At 32.3% G+C, this 27074-nt stretch overlaps 1 protein-coding gene and 1 long non-coding RNA gene across 3 annotated transcripts; one reads left to right on the top strand and one right to left on the bottom strand.

Moving 5' to 3' along the window:
- Nucleotides 1-757: 757 nt before the first annotated feature.
- On the top strand, nt 758-17964 carry LOC123678243. Its single transcript, XR_006747206.1, has 2 exons — nt 758-1233; nt 17669-17964. It is a non-coding gene; the product is annotated as an uncharacterized LOC123678243 (long non-coding RNA).
- On the bottom strand, nt 8834-23507 carry LOC123678240 (eukaryotic translation initiation factor 4E-binding protein Mextli). Of its 2 annotated transcripts, XM_045615146.1 has the most exons (11): nt 23352-23507; nt 23046-23199; nt 22851-22963; nt 21736-21942; nt 21386-21578; nt 20906-20977; nt 18438-18498; nt 17707-17980; nt 14011-14221; nt 13147-13355; nt 8834-9623 (listed from the first exon to the last, which is right to left on the bottom strand). In XM_045615146.1, the coding sequence occupies exons 2-11, from the start codon at nt 23161-23163 to the stop codon at nt 9531-9533; spliced, it is 1551 nt and encodes a 516-aa protein (XP_045471102.1). In that variant the 5' UTR covers nt 23164-23199; nt 23352-23507; the 3' UTR covers nt 8834-9530. The 2 variants fall into 2 exon arrangements, with proteins under 2 accessions (XP_045471102.1, XP_045471103.1); XM_045615147.1 differs by lacking the exon at nt 20906-20977.
- Nucleotides 23508-27074: the final 3567 nt, after the last annotated feature.

Genomic DNA, 27074 nt, shown 5'->3' with positions numbered 1-27074 from the left:
CAGAATGGACCAAAAATACAATAGTTTTATGTGGGCTCATAAAGTAACCCGTAACATTCTTCATTAGTTAAATTAACACCCCGTTGTTTGTTACATTTTTAGATTATTAAAAATGTGTGAAAATAAGAAATAATTGCTTTCATATTCCTTCTGCTAGACCACAAGTACCAAACATGTTTGGAAACAGCTCATTTTAATTAATCTAAAAATGTAACAAACTACAAGTTGTTACATTCAAACCAATTGCCGCTAGACAATAAGTATTTTTGATAATATTGTTAATTTAACAAATAATGAATGTTACGTGTTACAAACTATTGTGTTTCTGTCCACCCTGTACCAATTCGAATTAACATGTGATACATTTTATGAATCAGCTCAGCTAGAGTAATCGGAAAATTGAGACAAAATGGGGGTGTTCCATTTAAAAAAAATGACGGTGACATCATTACTCGAAAGTAATTCACCCTGTATATTAGATTATTATCTTAAAATACGATAAATTAAAATAAAAAATCGACGTGTGTCAGGATTATTTCTTGAAATGGTCTGTTTAGCTAAAAATGAATTTGTTCCATACTTTACGGTATGTACTACAAATAATGTAATGAAAACAAAAAGAGTGCAACGTAAATTGATATATACCAACAAATAATACCATATTTTGAATTATAAATATCAAGAAAAACACCTGAATGTTTCAGGTATATAATTCAGGTATATAATAATAATACGTAATAATATTCATTTATTTCCACAATCATCATCATAATACAAGAACCTACAATAATGAAAGGAAAACAAGTCAAACATAAATCATGAATTGATCATTGTAAAATGTAACAACTCAATAAAAAACCAAACCAATTCCACAGTTTAATGTTATTATTCCAACTTTCCATTTCAAAATAAAATAACTGGTAGTATGATGTCTGATATTGTATATAAACATGTGAAGGTCTTGTTACTGTGTCTCATCAGTCATCACTACTTCAGTCAAAGCACCGTACACTGATTGTTTGTTTACTCAATAGTGAATGGATAGACGGTCTCCGAAATATGAAAATTTCCATTTGAACTCCCGACTGATACAGTGTTAAGAATTAAGGACTACAGGTAACAGGATGACCCAAACACGATGCTCTCAAAAACTATAAGGCTCAGAGAAAAAATTTTCAAGGACCCCTGATCTTTTTTTGAAATAATAAGATAGCAGATCATCATCATGGGATGGTAAGTCTATGTGTCTGTGGTATTACCCATATAAAGGGTGTTGGTGAATATGTGCGACAAACTTCAGGGGGGGGGGTGATTCTACATGACAATAAAAATTACGTGTTGCCATATAACTTTAGTTCGCAAATGCTTCGTATTCCGAAATAAGCGGTGTTGAAGTTTATTTATTGCCCTTAATGTTTTGAAAAAAAATGTTACGCCACTGGACTATTTCAAAATAAAATTTACTTTTAAATTCCTCGTTCAATTTGTGACAAAAAATTCTATTATATCTCTTTTCGTATAAGGCGCCGTTTAAAAAAAAAAATTATGTATACATATTAAGGCGTGTAATTTCTTATGATAAATTATAAGATAGATCTTTTATTTTTTGAATAAAAACGGCGTCCCATACGAAAAAACACATGAGGAATTTTTTTGTCACAAATTGAATGACCAATTCAAAAATGATTTTCATTTTGAAATATTCCAGTGGCGCACCATTTTTTTCTTTCAAAAAATTCAGAGCAATTAAAAAATTTCAACACCTCTTATCTCGGAATAAGAAGCATTTGCGAACTGAAGTGTTGTCATTATTTTTTCAAGTAGAATGACCCCCTGAAGTTTGTCGTACATATTCACTTGCACCCTGTATACGTAGGTACTTATGTGGTGAATGAATGAACGAGCTTTCAAAAGTTTCCAACTTCAAGTCAGGGATGGCTTAATTTGTTTTTGAGATATTCTTATTTTCTCTGAATCTGGTAAGGGCGGATCTGAACAACGTTTCTGCTTGTGTGAAAAATAGGTGTGCCCTTTGAAAAAAGATAGAAACATGTTCTTCTACTACTTCATTCTCTAATTTAGGAACTAGTTGCCTCTTCTTTTTTCGCTTTCTTGCCTAGTCAGGCCTTATAGGTTGTCGCTCCATCTCTTCCTCAGTCGTCTGATACTCCTGCGACCTGAAGGTGACCTATCGATTTTCACTATTCGAGACTCGAGTATCGTTCATTCAGTTTATGTGCAGTGGCGGATCACCATATAGGCGCAATAAGCGCGCGCTTGAGGCCCCGGGAGGCATTTTTCCGTTTCCTTTAGGACTAACGCATAACCAGGTGTACTCAGGGCCGCCGCCAGACATTTTGGCGACCCGGCAAAATAACATTTCGCCGCCCTGCTTTGCCTTATTTATCTGAATTTTGGAGGAGCTTCTGTTATTCCTCTCAGGCATCATTTCAATTTCATATGAAATGGTATTTTTCAGCTGAAAATCACCTTGTCAATATTACAAAGAAGGTTTTATCCAAAAAAAAATTTTTGACGTTTACACATATCTGTAGTGTGAGAAAAAACGGTTGATAACGAAGTTTGAACCAAATTACTCGAAATAATTTTTTTTATTACCAATTCGATTGTTCTTACCTTATATTGAGTGTTCCTAAATTAGAATTACAGAGGAAAATGAGAGATTCCTTGGATAATTTTAAGAATAAAAAGTCCTAGGAATATGAACCCACATATTTGTTTTCGAGATACAAGGTGTTTTTAGTGTGTCGTACTTTTTAGCGATGCTTACCTATATCAGTTTATCAAATCTTTATTAATCATCGCTACAGAGTGGGTAAGTAAGTACCTGAACTCATAGTTAATTCATTCATTACAGCTTACTAGCTGGATCTTAATAATAATTTGGATTTTCCTGAGAATTACTAGAGATCTGTTTATTTTATTTTTCTCGAAATCGATAGCAGATACGACAAAACCATAACACACCAAAAAGTGGACCAAGGTTTTTTTTTAACATTTTTTCAAACTACCAGTGGTTCACCAAAACTAAGTTCTGGGGGAAAAAAGCAGGCACCCTTTCAGAAAAAATATCACCCTGTAGATTTGCATTCGAAATTAGCATATCACATGATGAAAACTGTAAATTGGAATATCTATGCTAATTCAAGTGATATATATTGTTAAAGGAAGGGGCTACGAGAAAAAAACTTGAACATTATCACCTGTTTCTCAAAAACAAAGTATTTGGAGACTCATGATATATGACTTTTTTTCTTAAAATGAAAAATCTATCATTTTCATTTGTAGCTCCAATTTAGGACCACCGTGTAGAAATAGTCAATTCAAAACTGATGTCTTCACAAATAAATTGAAATTTGAAACACACAATAAATTGAACAACACTTCCCAGACAATATATTTCGATGCGAATTACTCAGTTCAGTTCTTTGATAAATACGGTATTGAAATTTTTTGACAAGAATGATACAAAAAACCGAGAACAAAAATCACAGATGGCAAATAAAGGGCGACGCCGACAATACGGATAAATAAAGGAAAATAATAAATCTGGGACATAGACGTACTCGTAGTGCAATAAAAGTACTAATTTTGAAAGCGATATTTAACTCATAAACATAAAAAGGTCAGATTTCATCCGTGTACTATGGTGATGATCTATTGATGATATATTTTTTTTTAATTTTATACATTATTGATTTTTCTATACAAGGTGATTTTCCTCAAAAAAAGTGAAAGATGCTATATGAAGAAAAAACTAAAAAATGTAGAAACTTTAACGCTCTGTAGTTCGGTAACGAAGCGTTTGCGACATATGTTCATAGAAAAAAAATTCTTATGGCCTCATTAGATAGATTTTTTGAAGACAAATTCAGCAATATGCCATATCTTGGGTAGAAACTCAACACTTCATGAGTTAATGGGATTCTTATGAAAAAAATTGTGGCGACGAGAACTCTCATTTTTTTAATATTTCTGCAGAAAAAGTTTTTTTCGAAAAACCCTTTTTCATTTTCGATCTAAAAATGTACAGGATGTTCATCAAAAGATCATGAACTCGAACAACTCAAATTCATCGAAACTCAAGTTTCTCAAATTAGAACCTATATTTTTTATCATTTCAGTCAATTCTACGAATGAAACTTGAGCAAACCCTTTACCTAAAATGAGTATTTTAAGAGTTATCGAGGAAGAAATTTCAATGAAGAAAAACCGCAATTTCTAAGTGTGTGGAATAGCCTGTGACTTCTCAAAAATACAGAAAGAAACTAAAATTCGATGTTTCGATAACTAAATTTGACATTTCATGAATTCTAATCAATAATTTTTTCAATGAAAGTTTAATTGGTTTGTGGATTCCTCACCAAACCCAACAACAATCCAAACACCCTGTATATTAGCTATCCTACATGTTCTCCTGATCTCACTTGTCTTTTCAGTAATTCTTCTAACACCAGCATTTCTGTCGTTTCCAGTCCAATCTGGTGATTGGTCGAGTTTCAGCAGTGTGAGTCATTATCGGTTTTATTGTTGGCTTATATTTTCTTGACTTTGCTTCTTTTCGGAGATATTTGTTTCGCCAAAGTCAGTTGTTGTATGGCTTGCTGCTATTCTAGAGGCTTTTTTGGTCTGTTCTTGTACCTCGGCTTCGACATCCCTGATCCTAATATTTCTACACCCTGATATCTAAACTAATTCACTTGTTCAATAATTTTATCGGCAATAGTCAGCTATATTAATCTCTGTTTTGTTAGTGTCATTTCCTATAAGCTTAACAGTAAACTAGAGCAGAATTCTACAAAAAACACTTGGTAAACGTAATGCATAAAAATTAGTTGAAGGTGTATAATTACAGTATCAAAAAATAAAAGAAACAATATCGATAGTTGTTTACATCCAATTTTCGAAGAAGTAAAATATTTTCAAGAATAGATAATTGGACATTTCGATACACCTTCTTAGAGTTAACGCAATTACACAAGACAAATAATAAATAGAGCAAATGTTGTTACCAACGATCCTGAGGAATATTACAGAATCAGCATACCTACTTATTCATCCCATTGTTGGATAATGCTTTACAGGATCTCAATTTTCGATTCGGTTCAATTCTTGTTCTTTGGCATTAGATAGAACAACTTTTTTCATGGAAAAAAGTTTATATAGATATATATCCTAACAAGCTTCGTTTTCGAGATAGAGGGTGTTAAATTTCGAGAATAAATCAGATTTTTACTTATAACTCTGGTATTATTACATTCATTATTTTGATTTTTAGGTATTGAAGTCTAGATAAGGTGAGGTTTCAAATTAGATAAATGTCTCCTTCCAGAATTATCCAGTGGCGAAGATTTAGAGGTGCGATGACCCTTTTTACATTGAAAATTTACACCACTGTCTTTTTTTGAAAAATTAGGTATTTCATTTCTGAAATCTTGAAGTTTTTTGAACAGCTGACACTTCGACAAGTGAAAATCAATCTCAAGAAGTGTCTATGAATTCAAATGACAATGGAAACGAATAACCAATTATTTTCTCATTTATAACTCTTTACCTTCCCCAAGGTCTGGATACGCCACTGAAGAGAATTCAGATTAAGTTCCTGTTTGTTCACGTGGTCTCCATTTGTTTCCAAATATTTTGATGATTTCTTCTATTTGGCTTATCTTCTATTGATCTTATTAGTAAGTAATGTAAGTATTAAGTAGAGTTGAGTAATCTTATCCCTTCGAGTCCGTATGCGTGGAAAGTATACTGTCAAATCCTGTAGAAAACAAGAAATGCGAAGCATTTTAAAAACTATCCATTTTAGGCACGACATGTCTCAACCAAAAATGAGGACTACTCACTAGGACTAGGGCATCTGACAAATAGGCAAAATTTGAATAATTGGACCTATTGACATTTTTGAAAAGTTATTCTTTTAAAATTGCAGTGCTTTCGGATCACATGTAGAGTGATCTATAAATTTGCAGAAGACTTATGAAAACATTTCAGGAATTCAATAAAAAATAATCATCTTACAATTATCTCGAACTGTTTTAGAGATAAGATCTTTACTGTAAACCATTATATCCATGAAATTTTTCGATAAAACTGAGCTACGCCAAAAAGTACCACAGATAAAAGATGACAATTGGGGTATCTCGGAATCAGAATTTCATGGAGATGTATGAAAATTGGGCATACTCATTAAAAACAATTGATTTTGAAAGCAGAGAACATTTTTTTCATTCCAAGGGGGATCGCAAGCTTCTCTCAATTCAATACTCGAGTTTAAAAAATTATTCCTTTTGTGTGTAACACGAATGACACTGATCAGTCTCATAAGTATTAGTAGATCTATTACACAGCATGAAATATATTAAAGGTGTTGAAATCATTTCGCCATAGATCATGATTCATGAATCACTTTTATGAATTAGTGCCTTGTAAATGATGAACTTTCCATGTGTAGCCCTCCTAGATGACAATATGGAATTATCTTTAAGAATACAGTTGACCAGTTTTACAAGCAGTCGATCTGCATATTATTCGACAAGGAAATTTTTGCAACAAACTTCAAATTAAAGTGAACAAATAAGTAAACATGTCTATCTATACAAATATAAAACTAACACAGTTAAATTTTGGAATAGGTTTTGGTCATGTGAGAGGATCTACTGCAATATTTACATGTATAGAGTTTTCCAAATTCCAATAGGAATTATCTAAAATAGTTAAAATTGCAACACTGTGTATTATTTTTTGACATTTCTCATGTCATTTGTGTTCAATAGGTTATGCCATTCAATAATGGAAATATACACAATTCAACATCGTTTAAAAAATATTGCATTGTTTCATCACATTGGGAATACTGAAGAAGCGGGTACCCTTCCAGAAAAAATATCATCCTGTAGATTTGCATACAAAATAAGCATATCACAAGATGAAAACTCTCAATTGAAATATCTATGCCAATTCAAGTTAAATATCTTATGAAGGGAAGGTGCATTGAGAAAAAACTTGAACTTTAACACCTTTGTATCTCAAAAACAAAGCGTTTGGGGACTCAAGGCTTTTTTTTTTTTAATGATCCGAGTAATCTGTACCTCCTAATTTATTTCATACCTCCAACACCGTGTAGGTATAGTCAATTCAAAACTGATGTCCTCACAAATAAATTGCAATTTGAATGAAACACAATAAATTGTACAACACAGACCAGACAATTTTTCGATGCGAATTACTCAGTTCAGTTCTTTGATAACTACTTACAGTATTGAAATTTTGTGATGAGAATGATACAAAAAACCGAAAACAACGGGTAAGTGTATATTGATGACAAATGTAAAAATAACAGATGATAAATAAGGGGCAACGCCAACAAAGCGGATAGATAAAGGAAAATAATAAACTTCGGACATAGACGTGCTCGTAGTGCATTAAAAGTACTGATCTTGAAAGCGATAATAAACTCGTAAACCGTAAATGATTTCGATTTTTCACTGCCGTGCCGATTTCAAAGGAAAGTAAAATGATTATTGTTTCATTTTATGGAAAAATTTTCGTTTTTCGAGGATTTTGAAATTTTATATTTTGGAAATCTTGGGGGGTAATTACCCCCAGTACCCTCCATTTCTACGCCATTGGAAACAAGAAACAACAATCGGAACAATCTCTACAGAGGAATCAGTGTGTATGATAGAAGCAGATGTGATTACTGGAAAACAGGAACTTTTTCAGTAGCGTTTAACGTATATGTTGCTGGCCGGGCCCCCCTAAAATTTGAAATACTCAGGGTAAAAGATTAGCAGAACTTTATTCCGCTTTACTTTGGCCCCCCTCCCCAAAAAAAATCGGCTTCCTCTTGGCCACCCCTGTTTTTGAAAGCTGGCGTCGCCACTGCATAAAATGGTGCGAAAAAATAAAACTACATTAAAATTCTCACATTAGTGAAACCTTCAATATACCTATGATCAGTAGCCAAAATTCGAGGATTCTGTTGGACGGATTTGCAAAAAGCAGTGGAGATTAAGAATAAACTGTGTGCACAATCTGGCAACAAAAACCGTGAAATGACGGTATCGATGTATACGCATTATATGTACACAAATGCACTTGTAGATTCAACAAAATTATCATGAAAATCACCAGAAGTTTCAGTTTCACACGGCAAATCAACGAAGTGCCTATTTATGATAATTTGGGAACTTCTGGTTATTAAAATATTAGGTGGCCACCAAGGTCTCCGGATTCAACGTCGTTCGATTTTGTTTTTTTGGTCACACACTAAGAACATAAATTTCAAAATGCTAAAAAACTTGAAAGACGTTCAAGCCAGATACCTTGGCGGCTACTCAATATTTTCATTGTCCGAAGTTCGCAGATTATCATAGATAGGCTTGAAGGTTTGAAATGAATTTTGCGAGCGGAAATTTTGAAATTGGATACCAAATACTTTTTCATCCTGTAAGTAAACACTAAGCATCCTCAACTTTGGTATACTCAGAATATGTAACAACATGCATGTAGATAAGCAAAATGTTCGAATATTATTTAAAAGAATGGTTGTTTAAAAGTGTAATCAAGTGCATTTTCCTTCAACCACCTACCCCATCAAGTTTTTTTAATGGAGATGTTCTCTTTGTGATACTCAAAAATGAAGATAATTTAATGAGAAATACAACAGTGTGTTCAAATTTGATAGCAGAGCAATATCCCAAAAAATCAATTCAATGATTACTTACCTCGTTATAATACCCATATCAGGTTATATGCATTAACCTGCAAAGGTTATTTATAGAGGTTTATTAATGAAAATTGGAAAATTATAAATAAGAATTTATTAAACACAGTAAAAAACAAATTAATATATCTCATATATTTTAAGCGAATAAATAAGGCATTGAAATTAGAAAAATCAACAAAATGAACTAAAACATTCAAACTAGTTACTCATTACTTAACTCACATAACATCTCAATAAATATATCTTACGAATTTCTTATTTAACTCAGTATTATGAGTTTATAATAACAAAAAAAAACATCCTTTTTGAGATTTAATAGTAATCAGTTTAGAAATGTCAAAAACAAACAAATGTCAACAGTTTAGAAAACACTTTTTTCAAGATAATAACAGTTTTATCGAAAATATTTAATGTAATTTCTCTCATCAAGTTTCTAAAATATTTTTGAGAATATTCTGATTGAATTAACAACAATATAGTTTCTTTGGTTTTCCATAAGGAACAAAATATATAATTTTTGAAAATTTTGGTACCGTGTCTTTTATATCACATAGTTAGAGGATTTTTAAATTCTAAGGTAATAAAAATGTGAACAAAGATTGCGTTAATTGATAATAAACATTGAATTAATTCAAAATAGTTGCTGACCAATTTCCAGTTTCCTAATTAATTGTTAAATAAAAATAATCTTAAATTATTTCTGGAAAAGTTTTGAGTTGGGTGAGTATTTGATAAGTCTTTAAATTATAATATCCATGGAAACAGATAATGACAACTATTCAACCTTGTTTACATTATCATTTGTGTCCTTCTGAGATTCGTTTTGTCGGTCACTAAGATATTGCTTGGCATTGAAATATTCAATAACCTGTAAAAGAAAATCAGTTAGAATATACTACCAAGCCAGTGGTGGGATTCTGCTATTCTACTAATTTATTATCGAATGATACGTTAATCGGTACCCCTCACTATAGTAACTATAATTTTATTTCATGAATTTCAGTATTATGGATCTTCATAATTGACGAAGTACTTTTGTCAACAATTACGCACATAAAATTCCATTTGCAATGAGAAATTCAAGATGGGTTCTTCATTTGCAATTCCATCTATTGTTAAAGTGCCAAACCTACCAGGCAAAATAAATTCAACAATCGGGTTTAAGTACAAGTAATTTTTTTTTTAGAATATTTATTAAGTAAGATCAATGAGATTATAGGCAAATAACTGACTGTTTTTTATATCTATACACTTTCTAGCCAACTATGGACTCTTCCTCAGGTTAAAAAACATACAAGAAGAAATTTAAGACAAAAAACTACAAAGAGAAATAGCACAAACTCACCAAAACAGATCAGTATGAAGATAATTGAAAAAATCGCAAAAACATCTACTATATTGAAGAGACAATATGCCATTTTCTTTCTAGAAATAACTTTTTTCATAATGAAAACAGACAAAACATCAAAAACTAAGCCTACAGTAGATAATAGAGTGCGGATGGCTAAGTGTTTGTTTTTGATGTTTTGTCGGTTTTCATTGTGAAAAAAGTTATTTCTAGAAAGAATATCTCGACAGTGTAAACTGTGATTCTATTTGATTCACAACAAAAATAAATCTGAGAAAATTTACACCCAATTATTTCAATTCACGAAATAGTGGCCCTGTGGCATGGCCACTAAGGACACCGGATCTAACTCCTTTCGAATATTTATGTGGAGTTATTTGTAAGATAAGACAAATGCAATTGAAAATACTTCAGCTTGCGTAGATGTAAGAGACAATCTTGATGAATAGAAAATAATAAACAATAAATAATCTCTTCTTGCGTGTTGGGAAATATATTGAATATATTTATTGAAGGATATTTATTTTTATATTTCTCTTCCAATACTATGTTATGAATTGAAATAAATGGGTTTAAATTTTCTCAAAGATTTAACACTTATTTTTGCTGTGAAGCAAATAAACTCACAGTATACACTGTCGATATGGTTACGTCATTTTATTTCAAATTTGATTTCTAGTTTCAAAAGATTTCAGTTTGATCATGCCTACTTCTGATTAATAGTTAATGCAGCGTGTTACAACACTCAGTAGGTGCTGAGAGTTTTAGAGTGAAGAAAAGTTGAACAGAAAGCTGGGAAATTCAAAATCTCAGTTGATGACATCAAATATCACAAAAGAAATAAAAACAGTATTTACGTATTTTAAAAAAGTTACATAAAACATTAATTCTTTCGGTTGCAACTCCTTTGAGAAAAGTGTTCCATTCAAAGTAAAAATAGAATTCATTACAATAATTATATTTTTTTCTGATCGAACCAATATTGAGCTATATCGCCTTAGTTACCATGTGTCATAACACACTCATATTTCCCAAGGGAAATATGAAACGTCAGTTCATATTTCCCTAGGGAAATATGAAACTATTTCTTTATTTAGTAACAAAATGGAAACTGCAATTGTTGAAATTTCCACTAAAAGTATTTCCACCAGATACAAAGGAAGAAGAAATATCTTGTTCATAATTATTCGACGACGAGACTACAGTTTTCTTGAGAACATTCCTTGCAGCAGCAGTCTCGGACGATTCTCCCAAAACGGTCTTCAAAGATTGTGATGCTGCAGATGGCTCACCCTCCACACCTGCTATCATCTTCGCTACCTTATTTTTGTGCAGCATACTGTCCGCCAGATAGCCTTCTGCAACAGACGAACTTTTCCAACCACCATGTCTCTTGAGTGTTGTCATTGAGGCTCCCGCATCGGCAACCAATGTCGCGGATGTTCGTCTTCCACAATGACCTGTATAGGTTTTCGGATTATCTAAACCCAACCATTCAGCAACCTTACTCGGAATTTTTCCGAAGGTATTTTTGCCGACAGGCTGAAGAGTACACTTCTTATTCCTATAAGCTACGAAGAACCTAAGAACGCCTTGCGGGCGCAACGCTGAATACTCCCTCACCAAACGAGCAGCACCCAGATCTTCTTCATCAATTATAGTGAATATTCTGTTTATATCATTCTTAGTCTTTGAGACTTTGATTATGATTACCGAACCACGATCTTCGATATCTGAAGATAGCATATTCACCAACTCTCGTGTTCTGCAGGCGCCAAAGATTTCCATTATTAAAACAACCTTCAAAATTATGAATGTAAAAATCTTATCAACAGAGGAAATCAAAATGAAACTTTTACCTTATACATCAAAAAAACGTCATTAGGAGCTTCACTCAAGAATGTCTTGAGCTGCTCCCGGGACAACACTGATGATTTTTTAGGAACGTATCCTTTATTTTTGTTCTTAACAAATGCTTCGACTTCATCGAATAATTTGACATCAGTTTTTTCCTTCAAATGTAGCATTGATCTTAACATCGATAGTTTCGGCCATAACGTGTTTGGAGAATATTTCTGGGACTGGGGATCGAATGAATTAATCATACATCAAGAATAACAAGAATCAGAGCAACATACCAAATCTTGGAAATATGCTAACAAAATACTATCGCTCACACCGTCCACCAATTTTTTTCTTTTCCACTCCTGAAAGCATTCGTACTCTTTACTGTAGGCAGCTTGAGATTTGGCTGGAACCAAAGATTCACGGGCCTTTGCCGCTTGAGTTTCGACGTAGTTCGACATTTTTTCATTAATTTTATTTTTGACAAGACGTCAAAATGAAACCAGTCAACCAAGATTCTCAGAAACATGGCCCATAGCAACGTTAAAAATTTAATTATTACAAAAATATACAATCTAATAATAATTTTTCCTTATCAGATTGTTTCAATCAGAAAAAAACTATTGATTACACCACGGGAAATATGAATACATTTCCCTCGGTTGTCTATACATCCCTCGGGCTCCGCCCTCGGGATGTAACTTTGACAACCTCGGGAAATATACTATTCATATTTCCCTAGTTGTAATAATAGCTATTATTTTTCCATTCCTCTAAAACACTAAGAAATTTAGTTTTCGAAGTCGAAAGGATAAAACTCAATAATATGAGTACAGCCCTGGAAATATTAAAATTACATGAAACGTTTCAAAAGGCTGTATGAAATGAATAAACCCACACAACTAAAAAAGAATCAGACTGCTGATTCCCGAGTTATGGATATCAGAATTTTAGGCCAATTATCATAAATCACCCTGCATCTCTGAAACTAACAGTCTTAGAATACACAACAAGCTACTTGTCAGGGAGGCCTGGATGACCAGCATTCACCTATAGTAACCACTTATGTTAAATCCTGTAGATCTTAAAAAAAGAGTCAGTTGTTTGCCTATAATCCGATTGATTTTACTAACTTTACAAGGCACCTCCCCATTACTCTTAGAATATTTATTCCGAATAATATGTAAATGATACTCACCTGCCTCACAAGAACAGGATAGTCATTAGAAATTCTGTCCCAGTCCTGGGGCGGTTTCAGGCATATCGGTGACATAGCCAATTTGGCTAAATATTCGATCGAATAAACCAAACGGTTTTCTTTTTTCGTAGTCGTTTCAATTGAGTCAACTCTTCCCTTCATAATATCTTCTATTGATACACGGGGTTTTCTCAATTTCAAATCGGTGTCTGGAGGAAAGTATTTCATAAATACAAAATTGATATAGGGTTGATGACGAAGAAGTGAAGGTCGTGCATTTTTGCTCGTCTCAATGATACATGATTTGAATTGTTTAAATTTCATGTCAAGCTTTTTCTTTCTAAATTTTCTGTTTTAGTTTGACACATCATGTGAACTAAGATGCACCTACTTTGTGTATGTATCATGATTTGAAGGATATTTTGTTTTTATATTGTTAAAATTTTTTTCGTTAAATTAGAAATTTTTAAATCTTTCTTTAATATGAATAAAGTTTTTCGTTATTTGCTGAAGCTAACAAAGTCACTTCATTTCAATAGCTATGCTCATTAAATGACAAAAAATATATCGAGTTTGAGTAAAAAAATTCAAATATTCGTTATTGCTCAGCGTTTTTTCTTTTCCACTCAATCTCTGGAAATTACATGATTTTATAAAGAAATGCGGGATTTATGTGTGTTTTGTGTTAATATGGGAACAACTAGCAATATTAGAAATAGCAAACATATTAAATATTAGAATGGGCCGGTTGCTCAATACGAAAATTCATATAAATTCCACAATTCTTTATTAAAATCATATAGTGTAGAATTGTCACATTTCAAAATGAATGATATTATTTTTTTTTATATTATACTTCTTTACCTTTTTCATTATCTTCTGGTTGCTGTTTCTGGTCTTTAGGGCTTGTTTGTGTAACAGTTGATGGAACAGGAGATGCTGGAGGTGAAAGTGGGATTTCCGTTAAATCATTGGTAGAGGTACCACTCTGAGGCAATGAATCAAAACTATAAAATTGAGTCACATCGTTTATCGGTTCCCCTGAGAAGTATTCATCTAACACCAATTTACTGGTCTGAAAAGTGGATAAATGTTAGAACACTAACCAGGAAGTGAAATGACATAAATGTCATTAATAGAATCAATAATGTAAACTAAGCTGAAACGATCCAAGCTGATCTGATACTATCATGCCAGAAAACCTACTGTAATCGACTTTACATAACCAGAGATACTGTGTGTAAGAGTGTAGTTACTTCAACCTCAGTTGTGTGTGAAGTAGAGATTTTGCGCGCTTTTACAAATTCACATTAATGAATATTTTCACAAAATGTCATTACCTAATCAACCTACAAAGTGAAGGTCATGAAAACTTTCAATTACACGATTTGAACAAAATATCATTTATTTTTGGAATCATTTTCTTGAGGCAAGGAAAAAGTATATAAAAAGAACTGATGCATACTTGTAAGATTCGATTTTTTTCCCTTTCCATATGTATATACATCATAAATCAGACTAATAGAGAGACACATAATATTTATAATACAAGTGCAGAAGGCATTGATATTCTTCCACGAGTTCAAAATTCAAAAACGAGCCTCGAAGTGGCGAGTTTTTGAATGAACGAGTGGTAGAATGAGCCTTCTGTACGAGTATTATACATTATTTTTTCTAATTCATTGCATTTTTATTGAAATTAATGAAATATTTCCATAAATATCATTCAGAGATTTTTGCATTGAAAAATGTTGGTTGGCAGAACTGATTTCTTTAAGGCAAATTTAAGATGTCTAAAAACATGGTGAATGCACTCGTCAAATTTTGAATGCAATGACATTCGACTAAGATGCATAGAATACCTGGTGTGTTTACTGATTCGATATTGTTTCAGACTTTTTGGGAGACCCACCTGTGGCTTTGGTGGTGTGCTTCACCAGAGTTCTGTAAGGGGGCGCTCTTTAAAAATTTTCGAATTCCCGCATCTGCCTGGTGCCGTTTATAAAGGAAATACTGATTTTAGACACTGCAAACATTCACAATAAATTACAATTCAGTTCATATCGAATTTTCACTCAAATGAATGGAATATAATGACAGACCATAGAATATAAAATATTATTGTTCTATACTCAAAGTTCACGACAAGAGCGTAGAAATAGGGGTATACTGGGGGTAATTACACGGTGCTCCTAAATTGGAGATACAAATGAAAATGACAGATTTTCGGATCATTTTAAGAAAAAAAGTCCTATAACATGAGTCCCCAAACATTTTGTTTTGAGATACTTGTGTTGAATTTCAAGTTATTTTCTCGTATAACCTTCCCTTCACAAGATATTTAATATGAATTGGCCATAGATATTTCAGTTTAAAGTTTTCACTATGTGATATGCTAATTTTGAATGCAAATCTACAGGGTGATATATTTTCTGGAAGGATGCCTGCTTCCTTCCTCCAAAACTATATTTTGGTGAATGGCTGTTAGTTTTGAAAAATGTAGAAAAAAAAATCTGGTCCAGTACTACACTTTTTGGTTTGTTATAGTTTTGTCGTATCTGCTATCGATTTCGAGAAAAATCACTAGTAATCCTCAGGAAAATCCAAATTATTATAAAGATCCAGCTAGTAAGCTCTAATGAATGCATTAATTATAAGTTTTGGTATTTATTTACCTAATCTGTAGCGAAGATTAATGAATATTTGATAAACTGTACGACACACTAGAAACAACCTGTTTATTGAAAGCAAAGCCTTTGTGGGCTCATATTCATGAAACTTTTTTTTCTCAAAATTATCCAAGTAATTTCTCATTTTCCTTCGTAACACTTATTTGAGAACAAGGTAGGAACAACCGAATTAGTAACAACAAAAATTATTTCGAGTAATTTGGTTCAAACTTCATTATCAAACTTCTTTTTCTAACATTACAGATATGAATAAAAGTTGTCATCAAAAATTTTTTTTCGATTATCCCTCCCCAAGAAAAAAAAGATCTACGCCCTTGGTTCACAAGAGTCGAGAATTGAGAGAAATGTCAAATGTAAACGATGTATGCGCCATCTGAAAAGCCCGCGATCCCTCGAAATCAAGTAGGTATAAATCCGAAAAATCTCCCGTTTTGTCTGAAAGTTTTACAGGTATAAGTAGACACACCAGGTATTCTATGCATCTTACATTCGACCAAATTGAAAATATTAGTTTTAGTTCGTGGCGGCGCCGCAATGTCATACTTGTCATTTCCGTTGATTTTGATTGGATACATTAATTAAAACCCGATACTGACCAATCAAAAGCGATGTGTAATCGAGTATTATCGTGCAAAGTCGTGAAACAAAACACGAAACGTTTACTGGAATGAATTCAAATATTTGTAATAGAGAGAGTTTATTGGTATTTCAATTACAAGAATTGCTTCCATAGATCATAACTATAATGAAAGATATACATATAGGTACATAATGGCACAAACCTCGTAAATAATAAATAACAAGAATCTTAATTTGTTGGTAGCGCTACCTACAGTTGACATAACGAAGCTAATCTAATATTCTCAAAATTGGCAAAACAAAAGCTAATCAGTTCATACACCTCAATTTTAGACATCTTAGGCAAATTTCAAATGAATTGACAGATAAAGCCGTGGCGGAAAGTTCGGAGTACCAACATATAATAATAAAATATAACCATGAAAACTGTGCGTTTCTGATATATTCTCGCACGATTTTGTTCTACAAGATGTGGAAGAATGAACGGAATAACCACAGAATTTGAGAAAGGTAATTTACTATTCAGTAAATTGACCATTCGTCAATTAGATTTTAATAATTCACACTTACTCAATCTGTATCTCATAACAATAATGAATTTTCTAATAAGGTGTTTATTGCTTAAAGTGATAATAGTTTTATGATTATTCCACAGTTTACACTTCACTTGAAGTGATAATAGTTTTATGATTATTCCACACTCTACACTCATTTCAAAAACCAAATGATAATTAGAGATAATTCAGTTGGCTTATATCAATTTCATTTTAAATTTTCTTCTTATAATTCTTTTTTTAAATTAAGTTTTTTTGTTTTTAGTATCAATAAATAGGTAATTGCTTTTTTATAATTCTTACTCCATATCAGCATATTTTTCAAATCAAAATTTTTTTTTTTTGGTTTGAAATCATATGTTTAAATTCCTATGAGTTGAACATGGAAACAAACTCAAGCTTCCAAAACATATTCATACTAAATTGCATTACATTGTTTCCAGTAGTTCCCACATAATTTAAAAAAAAGTGTGTACAAATTTTTCTGACAGCATTTTGTATCTTTAATATGGATTAGGTTTGGAAATTTTTTACTGAACAAACCCAACTTATTTTGCTGTGTTCTACCTATCTTAGCAGTCATTTTTTTCTTCAGAATTCAGTATTCTGTGACAAAGACAGTATGAACGACTTGTGTATTCATTGTTTGATACATATAATCAACAATTATTGCCTATTCATTCCACAATTTTTTTTCAGAAATCTACAAAACCAGTATTGACATTTATTTCACTCACCCTCACCAAATCCAAATTGTCACCCATTATCCTGATGGTGTGACTGCCTACTACAACAGAATACTTGTACTCCCCGATACTTGCATCGTTCACACTTAAACTGTGCATTAGAGCCCTGGAAGCCCTCGCTGAGGATGGCAACGCACTGTCGTCAGATGCGGACGAGTTTATACTCGAACTGGAACCAGTTAGTGGGCCCCCTGCCATCATACCATGTTCTCTCACAGGGGAAGCATTTCGTCGAATGGTGTCTTCCATTATTTGCCTTGCAAGACTGCAGAAAAGATAAAAATTATGAGTAAAAGAACAAAAAATAGAAAGAACAACATTTTATAATTGAATTGAATATTCTGAAGGTGGTGGTAGCTTAGTCTCTACAAAATCTTTATGTACCATTCATCATATCCTATTTCATAAAATAATTAAAATGATCAAAAAACCACTAATAAAGGAAAAAATTAACCAATCATCCATTCAATCCTAAGACTTCCAGACTTTTATGCAAGATCTCTAATATGCTTGTGATTTAGTTACAAATACTATTGATCCCAGTTCTTTGAGGTAAAAAACATAAAATTCAATATCATCATAGCAATGAATGCTTTGACTTCCAAATATTGAGAAATTTATATATTCTTATCACTATCATCATTTTCTATTTATTATTAATCAAATGATGATTTGTGTTAAAATTTGAACAATTAATAGCAATGGTAAATTCAATAACTTACCAGATACTTTCTTCATTAGCCCCTGTTATCTGCACAAGTCGTTCTTTGGCACCTGGACTCACTGCAAATAATTGAAAAAAATAAATAAATAAAAGAAAATCAAACATTTAAAGCAGTCAGATGAGGTTATCAAGAAGCCATTTTTAGTGAGACAGAGAGGACAATTTCTAAGATTATTTATTAGGCTATTACAAAGAAAACATAATAACGATCAATACAAAATGGCAGTTAGAGAATAGAAGATGTGTAGATATGCAATAACAATTTCAAGCTTCATGCAAAATTTCGTGTTCAAGTTGAAATTTTGTGTACAATGTAGATGTACAGTGCATCCCATTTTGGGTGAGACAGCCAGATTTCTCGCGTGTTATTCAAGATAGAGCCTTGCGGTTTTCACGTTCCTGTCCTACTTTTTCGTGAAACTCAAGTTGGTCTAATCGGATTCTGCATAACTGTTTCCGTTCAAAAGATACAGGGTGATTTTGGAAATTGATACTTTTCGGACCCCTCCTTTATCTCCGAAATTATTAGAAATAATGCTGAGCTGAAAACTACGTCTGAATCAGAATTCTGCGTATAATCCAGTGGCGTACTCAATTTTTTTTTTCGGGGTATGGTTTTGAAGATTCAACACAAACCTATATTTTTTTTAATGGAACACCCTATATATCATTACTTCGTTGAATTCGTTATTTTTTTCCCTTCAAAATGATATATGATACTATGTAGGTAGGATGTTCAGAAATGTTAAAAAATTACTAAAACGTCAAATAATGATGATTTTTTGTAAATGGGCCATGAATTTTCTGTTTCAATAAGAGGATTATTACTTTCGATTTTTAAAAGTAGTAGGTCATTGATGACACAAACATCCTTGTTGTTACTATGGCTACTATGCATTTGGGAGCATTGTTTTATCAAGTAGGCATTGGAGGGAAAAAATCAATCTGATCTAGCTGTCATCGCTATAAATTATTGTTATCATTATTGATTCTTCTTTTCTATGGGAAATCCATTGCCCATTAACAAAAAATCATCATTATTTGATGTTTTACTGTTTTTTCAACATTTCTGAACATCCTACCTACATAGTGTCATATATCATTTTGAAGGGAAAAAAATAACGAATTCAACGAAGTAATGATACACATGGTGTTTCATTAAAAAAAACAATAACATAAGACATAAGTTTGTGTTGAATCTTCAAAACCATACCCCGAAAAAAAAATGAGTACGCCACTGGATTCTACGCAGAATTCTGATTCAGACGTAGTTCTTACCTCAGCATTATTTCTAATAATTTCGGAGATGAAGGAGGGGTCCGAAAAGTATCGATTTCAAATCACCCTGTATCTTTTGCACAATCTGATTAGACAAACTTGAGTTTCACGAAAAAGTAGGACAGGCACGTGAAAACCGCAAGGTTCTATCTTAAATAACAAGCGAGAAACCTGGCTGTCTCACCCAAAATGGGATTCACTGTACAATAACCAATAGAAAAATTTCGAGCTCCATACAAAATTTCAGGTTGATCGAGTCATCGGAACCAAAAAAAATGCCATAAATAAACCGCCAATAATATATCATAATCAAGATGCCTAGAAGGGTTTCTATGCATCATAATGTATGACATTTAACAGTTGACTACCTCGGTAGTATGGTCGACTGGGAGATCGACTGTGGTGCCGAGGGTATCGGGTTCGAATCCCGGCTAGGTCATGGATGTTGTATATGTCTGGTGATGGGTTATAAAAATTTGAAAAGAGTCTTATAGAAAATGAAATGTTCGTTGTGTGGATGGTTGAGCCTAGCACATGTAAAGGAAAAAAAAAAAAAAATTATCAGTTCTGTGATCTCCAAGGACGCAATAGCCGCATGAATGAATAATCGCTCAAAAGATCTTGATGCCTAGATGAATTAAAAAAATATTGGTTAATATTGAATTCATGATTTTTTTTTAAATAACACCTCTCCAATACTGCTCTCAAAATTGCAAATATTCAACAATCATTGATATTATACTTTGAATAATAAATCTCATAGGAAAGAACAGATATTCCAATAAATAGATAAATGGCTAAGGGGGTCATATGGAAATTTATATTCAATCAATTTTTACCCAGAAGTAACATATGAGAGTACATTTGTTTGAACAAATAAATTAAACATATGAACAGATATTGAAACAACTATTTGTGTAGATGTGGTTAAAATGAGTAACATTCAGGCAAGTGTTAATGTTTTCTATTCCGACTCTCCTAGGCCTCTCAGAAACTTAGAGCATGTTCGAGTTAGGAGAACCGTATGTGTTCTGTGTAGGCATTGTTACTGTATCCCATCGCCACTTCAGGCACAGCACAGTTGACTGTTTACCAAACAGAAATTACTCAAAAAAATCCACATTTGGTCATATGTTACTAGGTTATAGAAAAATTAGATATTAGTCAAACAAGTTACTGCAGCTTTACCTCTCTGAAAGGAAATGATAGTTTCACTAAGCTCCTCTATCATATGTACCCTTCTTCCTTTGATACCCATCACTATAATAAATAAAGAATTACATAACAAAAAGCATCTCCAAGCGACAACGATAATTCCTAATTCAACATCATAAATATTTTATGATTCGACCACTTTCAGGCTACTTCTACTTATTATTTTCGATAATTATAGTTTTGTACTTTGTGCTATACATTTCCCAAACAAGCAACTCCGGCCTGGCATACTTAGATTTGAGCCATATTTTCAACCAACTAAGGCAGAAATCTAGGTTGTCAAAGAGCTTGGAACAAAACACTTCTCAAGAACAAAATAGTTTGAACTATCCCACATTGCAAATAAGCTACTTGAATATACTTTTTTGTTGAAATGATTCAACTATTTCGATAAAATTTGGATTTAACTGAATTACTATTGAGATAAAAAACATTCATATTTTCTACTATTACCTTTTCCTGAATCTGCATTTCTGATGACGACTTCATCCTTGCAGTATTTTTTACCAGGTATTCTGGTAGGTTTGGAGAATTTCCCTGAAGATTTAAGGACCTCGCCTGGATTCAACATTGGAGAAGAAGATGATAAAGGCATAGAGTTTAAAGAATCAGCCAAACTAATAGTTGACTCGATCATCGAGTCATTCTAGAAAAATATTTCAATATAAGAATCAATGAATTTTAGCAGAACATGATTAATGATTGATTTCTGTAATATTTCACTCATTTAAAATAAAAATTTCATTGAATCAATGCCAAGAGAATATCTCACTCACTTTCATATTTCCTATTTTAAAGCTCACCTGTGAGAATTGATTCAATCTCTTCCTGTAATACTGGTTCATTCCATCTGTACCTTTCCATCCTTTAGCCCTAAGTTCTATTAACTCCAGCAAATGTAATCGAGATAATTGGTCAACTCTTGTGTCCTCTTGAGCTTTGTCTCTGAATATATTGAATGCATGATTGAGTTGGTCAGTGTACAACATTTCCAAATAAGCTCCATATACCTAATAAAATTAAAAATTTTAGACATCTATGTCATGTTCATTGTGTAGTTAAAATCTGCTTTTGGGATTTATAATGGTCTCTCAAAATGTAACTACTTTTACCTACTTCTAACAAAAATATTCAAGGAATCCTATTAAAAAAATTGACTAACTATTAATATGAAAGTTTTTAGAAAAAGGGTTGACATCATTTATAAATAGTCAGAAAATGTTCAACAATATTTTCACTGAAAATACATACAAAAAATCATTGAAAAATATGATGGATACCAATTCATTTAACAATTAAAATTATATTAACCTGCAACAGTGTTCACTAATGTGGTTCATAAATAGATTTCTCCCAAAAGTAACCAATTTGACCCAATATACAGGAGAACCTTAATTATCTTTGAATGTGTTGAATGCAGGTGATGAATTTTTTATGTATCATTACAATCCACAAAAAAAAATTATCAAGACTACATTTCACACAGTCAAAGATGAAATAAACCTTCTTCAAAGTAATTTGATTTTGAACACTCATGCAAATATAATCATACAATATTGAAACTTTTTTCTTATTCTTCAACATTATTATGTATCTAAGTATCGAGCCCAAATTGCCCTTCCAATAAGGGTAACCTTGAAAGAAGAAGAAGATCTAAGTAAAAATTTAATGAATAATAAGATAAATAAATAGCAAAACTTATGATATCTCAAACTGGTGAAGATACTATGTCTTATAGGTAAACTTGTCAAGGTATGTTGATTATCTTTGTTATCAATTGAACTAAGATAAACCAAGTCCCCATAATATCAAAAAAATTAAGGTTCTTTTAAAGAGATTATAATGTTATGATTAGCAACTTTGCTGTTATTTATTTCACAAATGAGTTTATACTTAGAACTAGACACTACACACTCACTTTCAAATGTTGACACAAATTAGCAATACTATCCCTGAATGATAGATTTGGTTCACTGATGTTTGAAGACAATAATGCAGCAACTTGATCAACAGCTTGCATAACACTTTCCACTGAAATTAAAAAAGGTATAATGTATACTGAGCGTAAAAAAATTATTCCAAAAATGTTTGAAGATCCATTCAAAAAAATTACCTGTGTTCATAACACCATCATTTCTCAATTTGTTTGCCAACAGCTGTGCCTGACTTTGCGACTTCATCAATTCTAATTTCTTAGGAAGTTTCAAACGTGAAGATATGCTCAGAGACATATTGCTAGAACACAAAGAGCTGACCGCCCGTAAACCCTAAAAACGAAATCCTTTTTAGGTTCCTGTGATTCATTCAAACATAAATATCAGGTGATATATAAATAGCATGAAGATAATTTCTCGAAATTGAGATAATAATATAAAAGAAATAGAATTGAAGGAGAAAATGATTGTTTCTCACTTCTCACCTTAAATTGTGCTTAATTCTATTTATCAAATAGAAAATAGAACTGAAACGTCGAATAAATGACGTAAGTACCACGGAAAATAATTAAACCATAGAGTTCTTAGGGTAGTTACCCACTAAGTTCGCGAACGAAACTGCACTTCCCGTTCCTTTTACACCCTCTTTTATAGGCGACCAAGCCACCTATCGGAGGAATACGCTGAACGTTGAAGATTTGCAGTTTGAAAAAATTATTTGGTAAAATGACAGAATACCTCCATAACCTCCTGCTTTCGCATGCGAAATTTATGGAAAGCTAACCAACACTTAATATTGGATCTAAGATCCCAATAATTGAGAGGATACTACATAGTTTTTTTCGTCCAATGTCTATAAACGTCCAGCATCTTTTTATTGAAAAATTATCAAATGAAGCGAAATGGAAACGACCCTGCAACTTTTCTCTATATCTTTTTACGCGCTTATTCCAGTGGGCTATCAATTCGTGGAAATGTTTGCAATTATCGACTTTTGTACCAAGATTGGTTTTAAATTATTCGATTCGACTCATTCAACTCGCAAACGGAATATGCTAGAGATATTATACCCATATGAAATCCGATCGAACTGAAATTTACAAATCAGTTACAAAAAAAAAATGAGACAAGCACTGACGTGAAGTCAAGATTGAGCGTTCGCTCGCTCATTCATGCGTCAATTGCAGTTGTGTGGTCTCCAATGGTGCCATATTCGTGCTTTATTAGAGGACATACCAATGATTTTCCTCCGTTAATTGAAAATTCAATTGAATATACACAGGGTTTCGATATCAATCTCAAAGTGAGCCAAGACAAAAACCTAAAACCCATTTTTTATAGATCAGATGGAATTTACTCAAAAAAATTGTGTTTGTGAGTATGTATAAGTGTAATATATAGGTTGATTCATTAGCTCACCGTCAGACTTTGCCATATGAAGGGTCATGTAATTTTAACAAAAAACATATGTCCGATTTCAATTATTTGAAAAATAAATGGCGTACTTACTTTTTTGTTATTAATGAATCACATCACATCAATAGATAAAATGAAACTTTTGAAGCCATTTATTTCCTTAAATAATTGATATCGGACATATGTTTCCATAATGTTTTTCTGTTAAAATTATACGATATTTCATATGGCAAAGTTCGGCAGTGAGTTAATAAGTCACCCTGTATATTATTGCTCTTAAATGCTCATTTCCCGAAATATGAGGCAACATCTTCTTTTCTTTTGAAGAATGGTCTGATTCTCTGATTAATGAAGTTTTATCCATTATTCAGAAATCATAGTAAACAGGGCCGCTGCCAGATATTTTAGCGCCCTGGCAAAATAAAATTTTGCCATCTTGATTTTTCTAATTCATATGAATTTTCGATAAAGGAGCCTCTGTTATTCTTCTCAGGCATTTTTTCAATTTCATATGAAATCGTATTTTTTAACTTGAAATCTCCTTGTCAAATTTATCAAAGAACGTTTTGTCGATTTCATCAAAAAACGTCCTGCATTCAGCATTGTTCAAAAGTACAACGCTCTATTTATAAGCATAGTATATACTATGTTATAAGCCTTAGTAAAAAGAAGACGTAATTCTTGAAGGTGCAAAAATCCTTGTTTTATTAACTGACTTTGCGCTCCTACAATTTGGTAAAAAAACCAGAATATATAATAATTAATTATTATTATTAATGTTATAAAGTTCCATATGGCCACCGCGAAGAAAACGCGCGCGTTTTCTTCGCGCGAAGGAATTGCATTATGCCTTATGGATTTTGGCAGAAATAATATGCAAAACATAGGTATTATTTTTCAATCACAAAAAATTATCAATATGCCTGGCATTCAACACAAAATATCCACATGACGAAAGGAAAACTTCATAGATTGAAAAAAACCTTCCTGGATTATGGATAGGTAATGAGGTCTTATGTGAGAAAAAACAATAGACAATTAACCTATTTTGATACGATTTTTGAAAATGAAAATAATGAATTTGACACTCAAAGATATTTCCAAGCTTATTCACGTATGTCCATCAGATCGGCTTCTGCCGATTTAGGAATGCTTCAGAAAATTCTTTGTAGCCACAATATACATCCATTCAAATTCATTAGACTACAGAAATTACAACCAAGAGATTATACGCAATGTATAAAAAAGCTCCAAGAAGATCGTGATTTCCTAATGAGAATCATCTGGCCAGACGAGGCATAATTTTATCAACAGAGAATTTTCAATAGAAGAAATCGGTATTTTAGGGCACAAAATCCTCAAGCAATAATGGAAGTTGAGAATCAATTTCATTTCATAATCATGTGTTCTGTTCACTAATGGACAATCAGGGACATAATTTAATTATCACATGCACCAGAGCCGTATCTAGGGCGTGGCAAAGGTGGCACTTGCCACGGGCGCAAGGTCCGCAGGGGCGCTCAAAATATCAAAAGAAAAAATATTGGAGAGAAGGTAGGTATTCAAAAAATTATTGGTGATGTTCCTATATGATTCCAAGTTGTAGAAAAACCACCCTTCAGACTTGTTCTGCAATAACTTTTTCTTTATTTATATTTTACCCTAAGAAAATTAATATTGAATAGACTGATCCATTCTCAACAAATAATTTTTGCTAAAATTCATATCAATAGATAATACGCCTGAGTTGTGAAAGTTGGAAATATTTTCGACCTAAAATTTTTTCAATAGGCGGATGTCAAAACGATATTTTTATTGAGAACTGGTACAAATATAAAATAAATGTTACAAAAAAAAAATTAGAAACTTTTATCAAATTAAAAACTACTCTTCAGGCGTCATTTTTAGGCGAATAAAACAAAGCAGGGGAGGCTCAAAAAAAGAAAATCATATTCTAGTTTTTGACAAGGAATCGCTCCCTGAATTTTTTCGTAACTATTCATAGAAACCCTGTATAATATTGTGTACTATTTTGAAAATTAAAAAAAAATATATGACTTAAATTATGAACAAAAAAATACTATAAAGAATATGATGGATGAAAAGAAACTTCGAAAATGGGGGGTGCAACAGTTCCTAGATACGGCTCTGCATTCTTGTTCCATATTTTCGAGATAAAGTTCGTAAACATGACAAATAGAACCGTACACTTCCAAAATATATTTGGAAAATCCCAAACAGCTTTTTTATAACCTTTTATGACCTATTACCTACCCAACCCCTGTATGCAATAAAGTATTCATAGAAAATATTTATTCCAATTGCTGACATTTGGTGAGAAAACTATTTTACCTAAGCAAAAATTGGTTTTAAACCATCAGTTTGTTCATTATTTGTCCGATTTCGATCATTAAATTTCAATGGATAATTTTAAGAAAAAAATTTGTTTAAACATGGGCCTGCAACAGCTTTGTTTTCGAGATAGAGGGTGTTTCTTGTAGTCCTACTTGTTTTTGATGATTATACCAGTTTATGGAATTTTTATTAATCTCCGCTACAGATTGGGTAAATAAAAGTACCAAAACTTACCTATAATTAATTCATTCATCACAGCTTACTGACTGGATCTTTATAATAATTTGGATTTTCCCGAGGATAACGATATAATTGATCAAAATTTACGACAAAACTAGGTACAATAAACCAAAAAGTGTAATACTGGATTAAAGTTTTTTTTACATTCTTCTAAACTATAAGTGGTTCAACAAAAAAAAAATTCTGGGGGAAAGAAG

This window comes from Harmonia axyridis, chromosome 4 (genome assembly GCF_914767665.1).
Source record: "Harmonia axyridis chromosome 4, icHarAxyr1.1, whole genome shotgun sequence".
In the NCBI taxonomy this organism is placed as follows: Eukaryota; Metazoa; Arthropoda; class Insecta; order Coleoptera; family Coccinellidae; genus Harmonia; species Harmonia axyridis.
Note: the sequence above shows the minus strand (reverse complement) of the source record. Positions and strands in the feature narration are given on the sequence as shown.

Coding starts and splice junctions, on each gene's coding strand:
- LOC123678240 (XM_045615146.1), bottom strand. CDS start 23,163: ATGTCTCTGAGCATATCTTCACGTTTGAAACTTCCTAAGAAATTAGAA. Junction 17,981..18,437: donor GCTAATGAAGAAAGTATCTG/GTAAGTTATTGA, acceptor TCTTTTCTGCAG/TCTTGCAAGGCAAATAATGG. Junction 9,624..13,146: donor ATCCTGTTCTTGTGAGGCAG/GTGAGTATCATT, acceptor TTTCTTTTACAG/GTTATTGAATATTTCAATGC.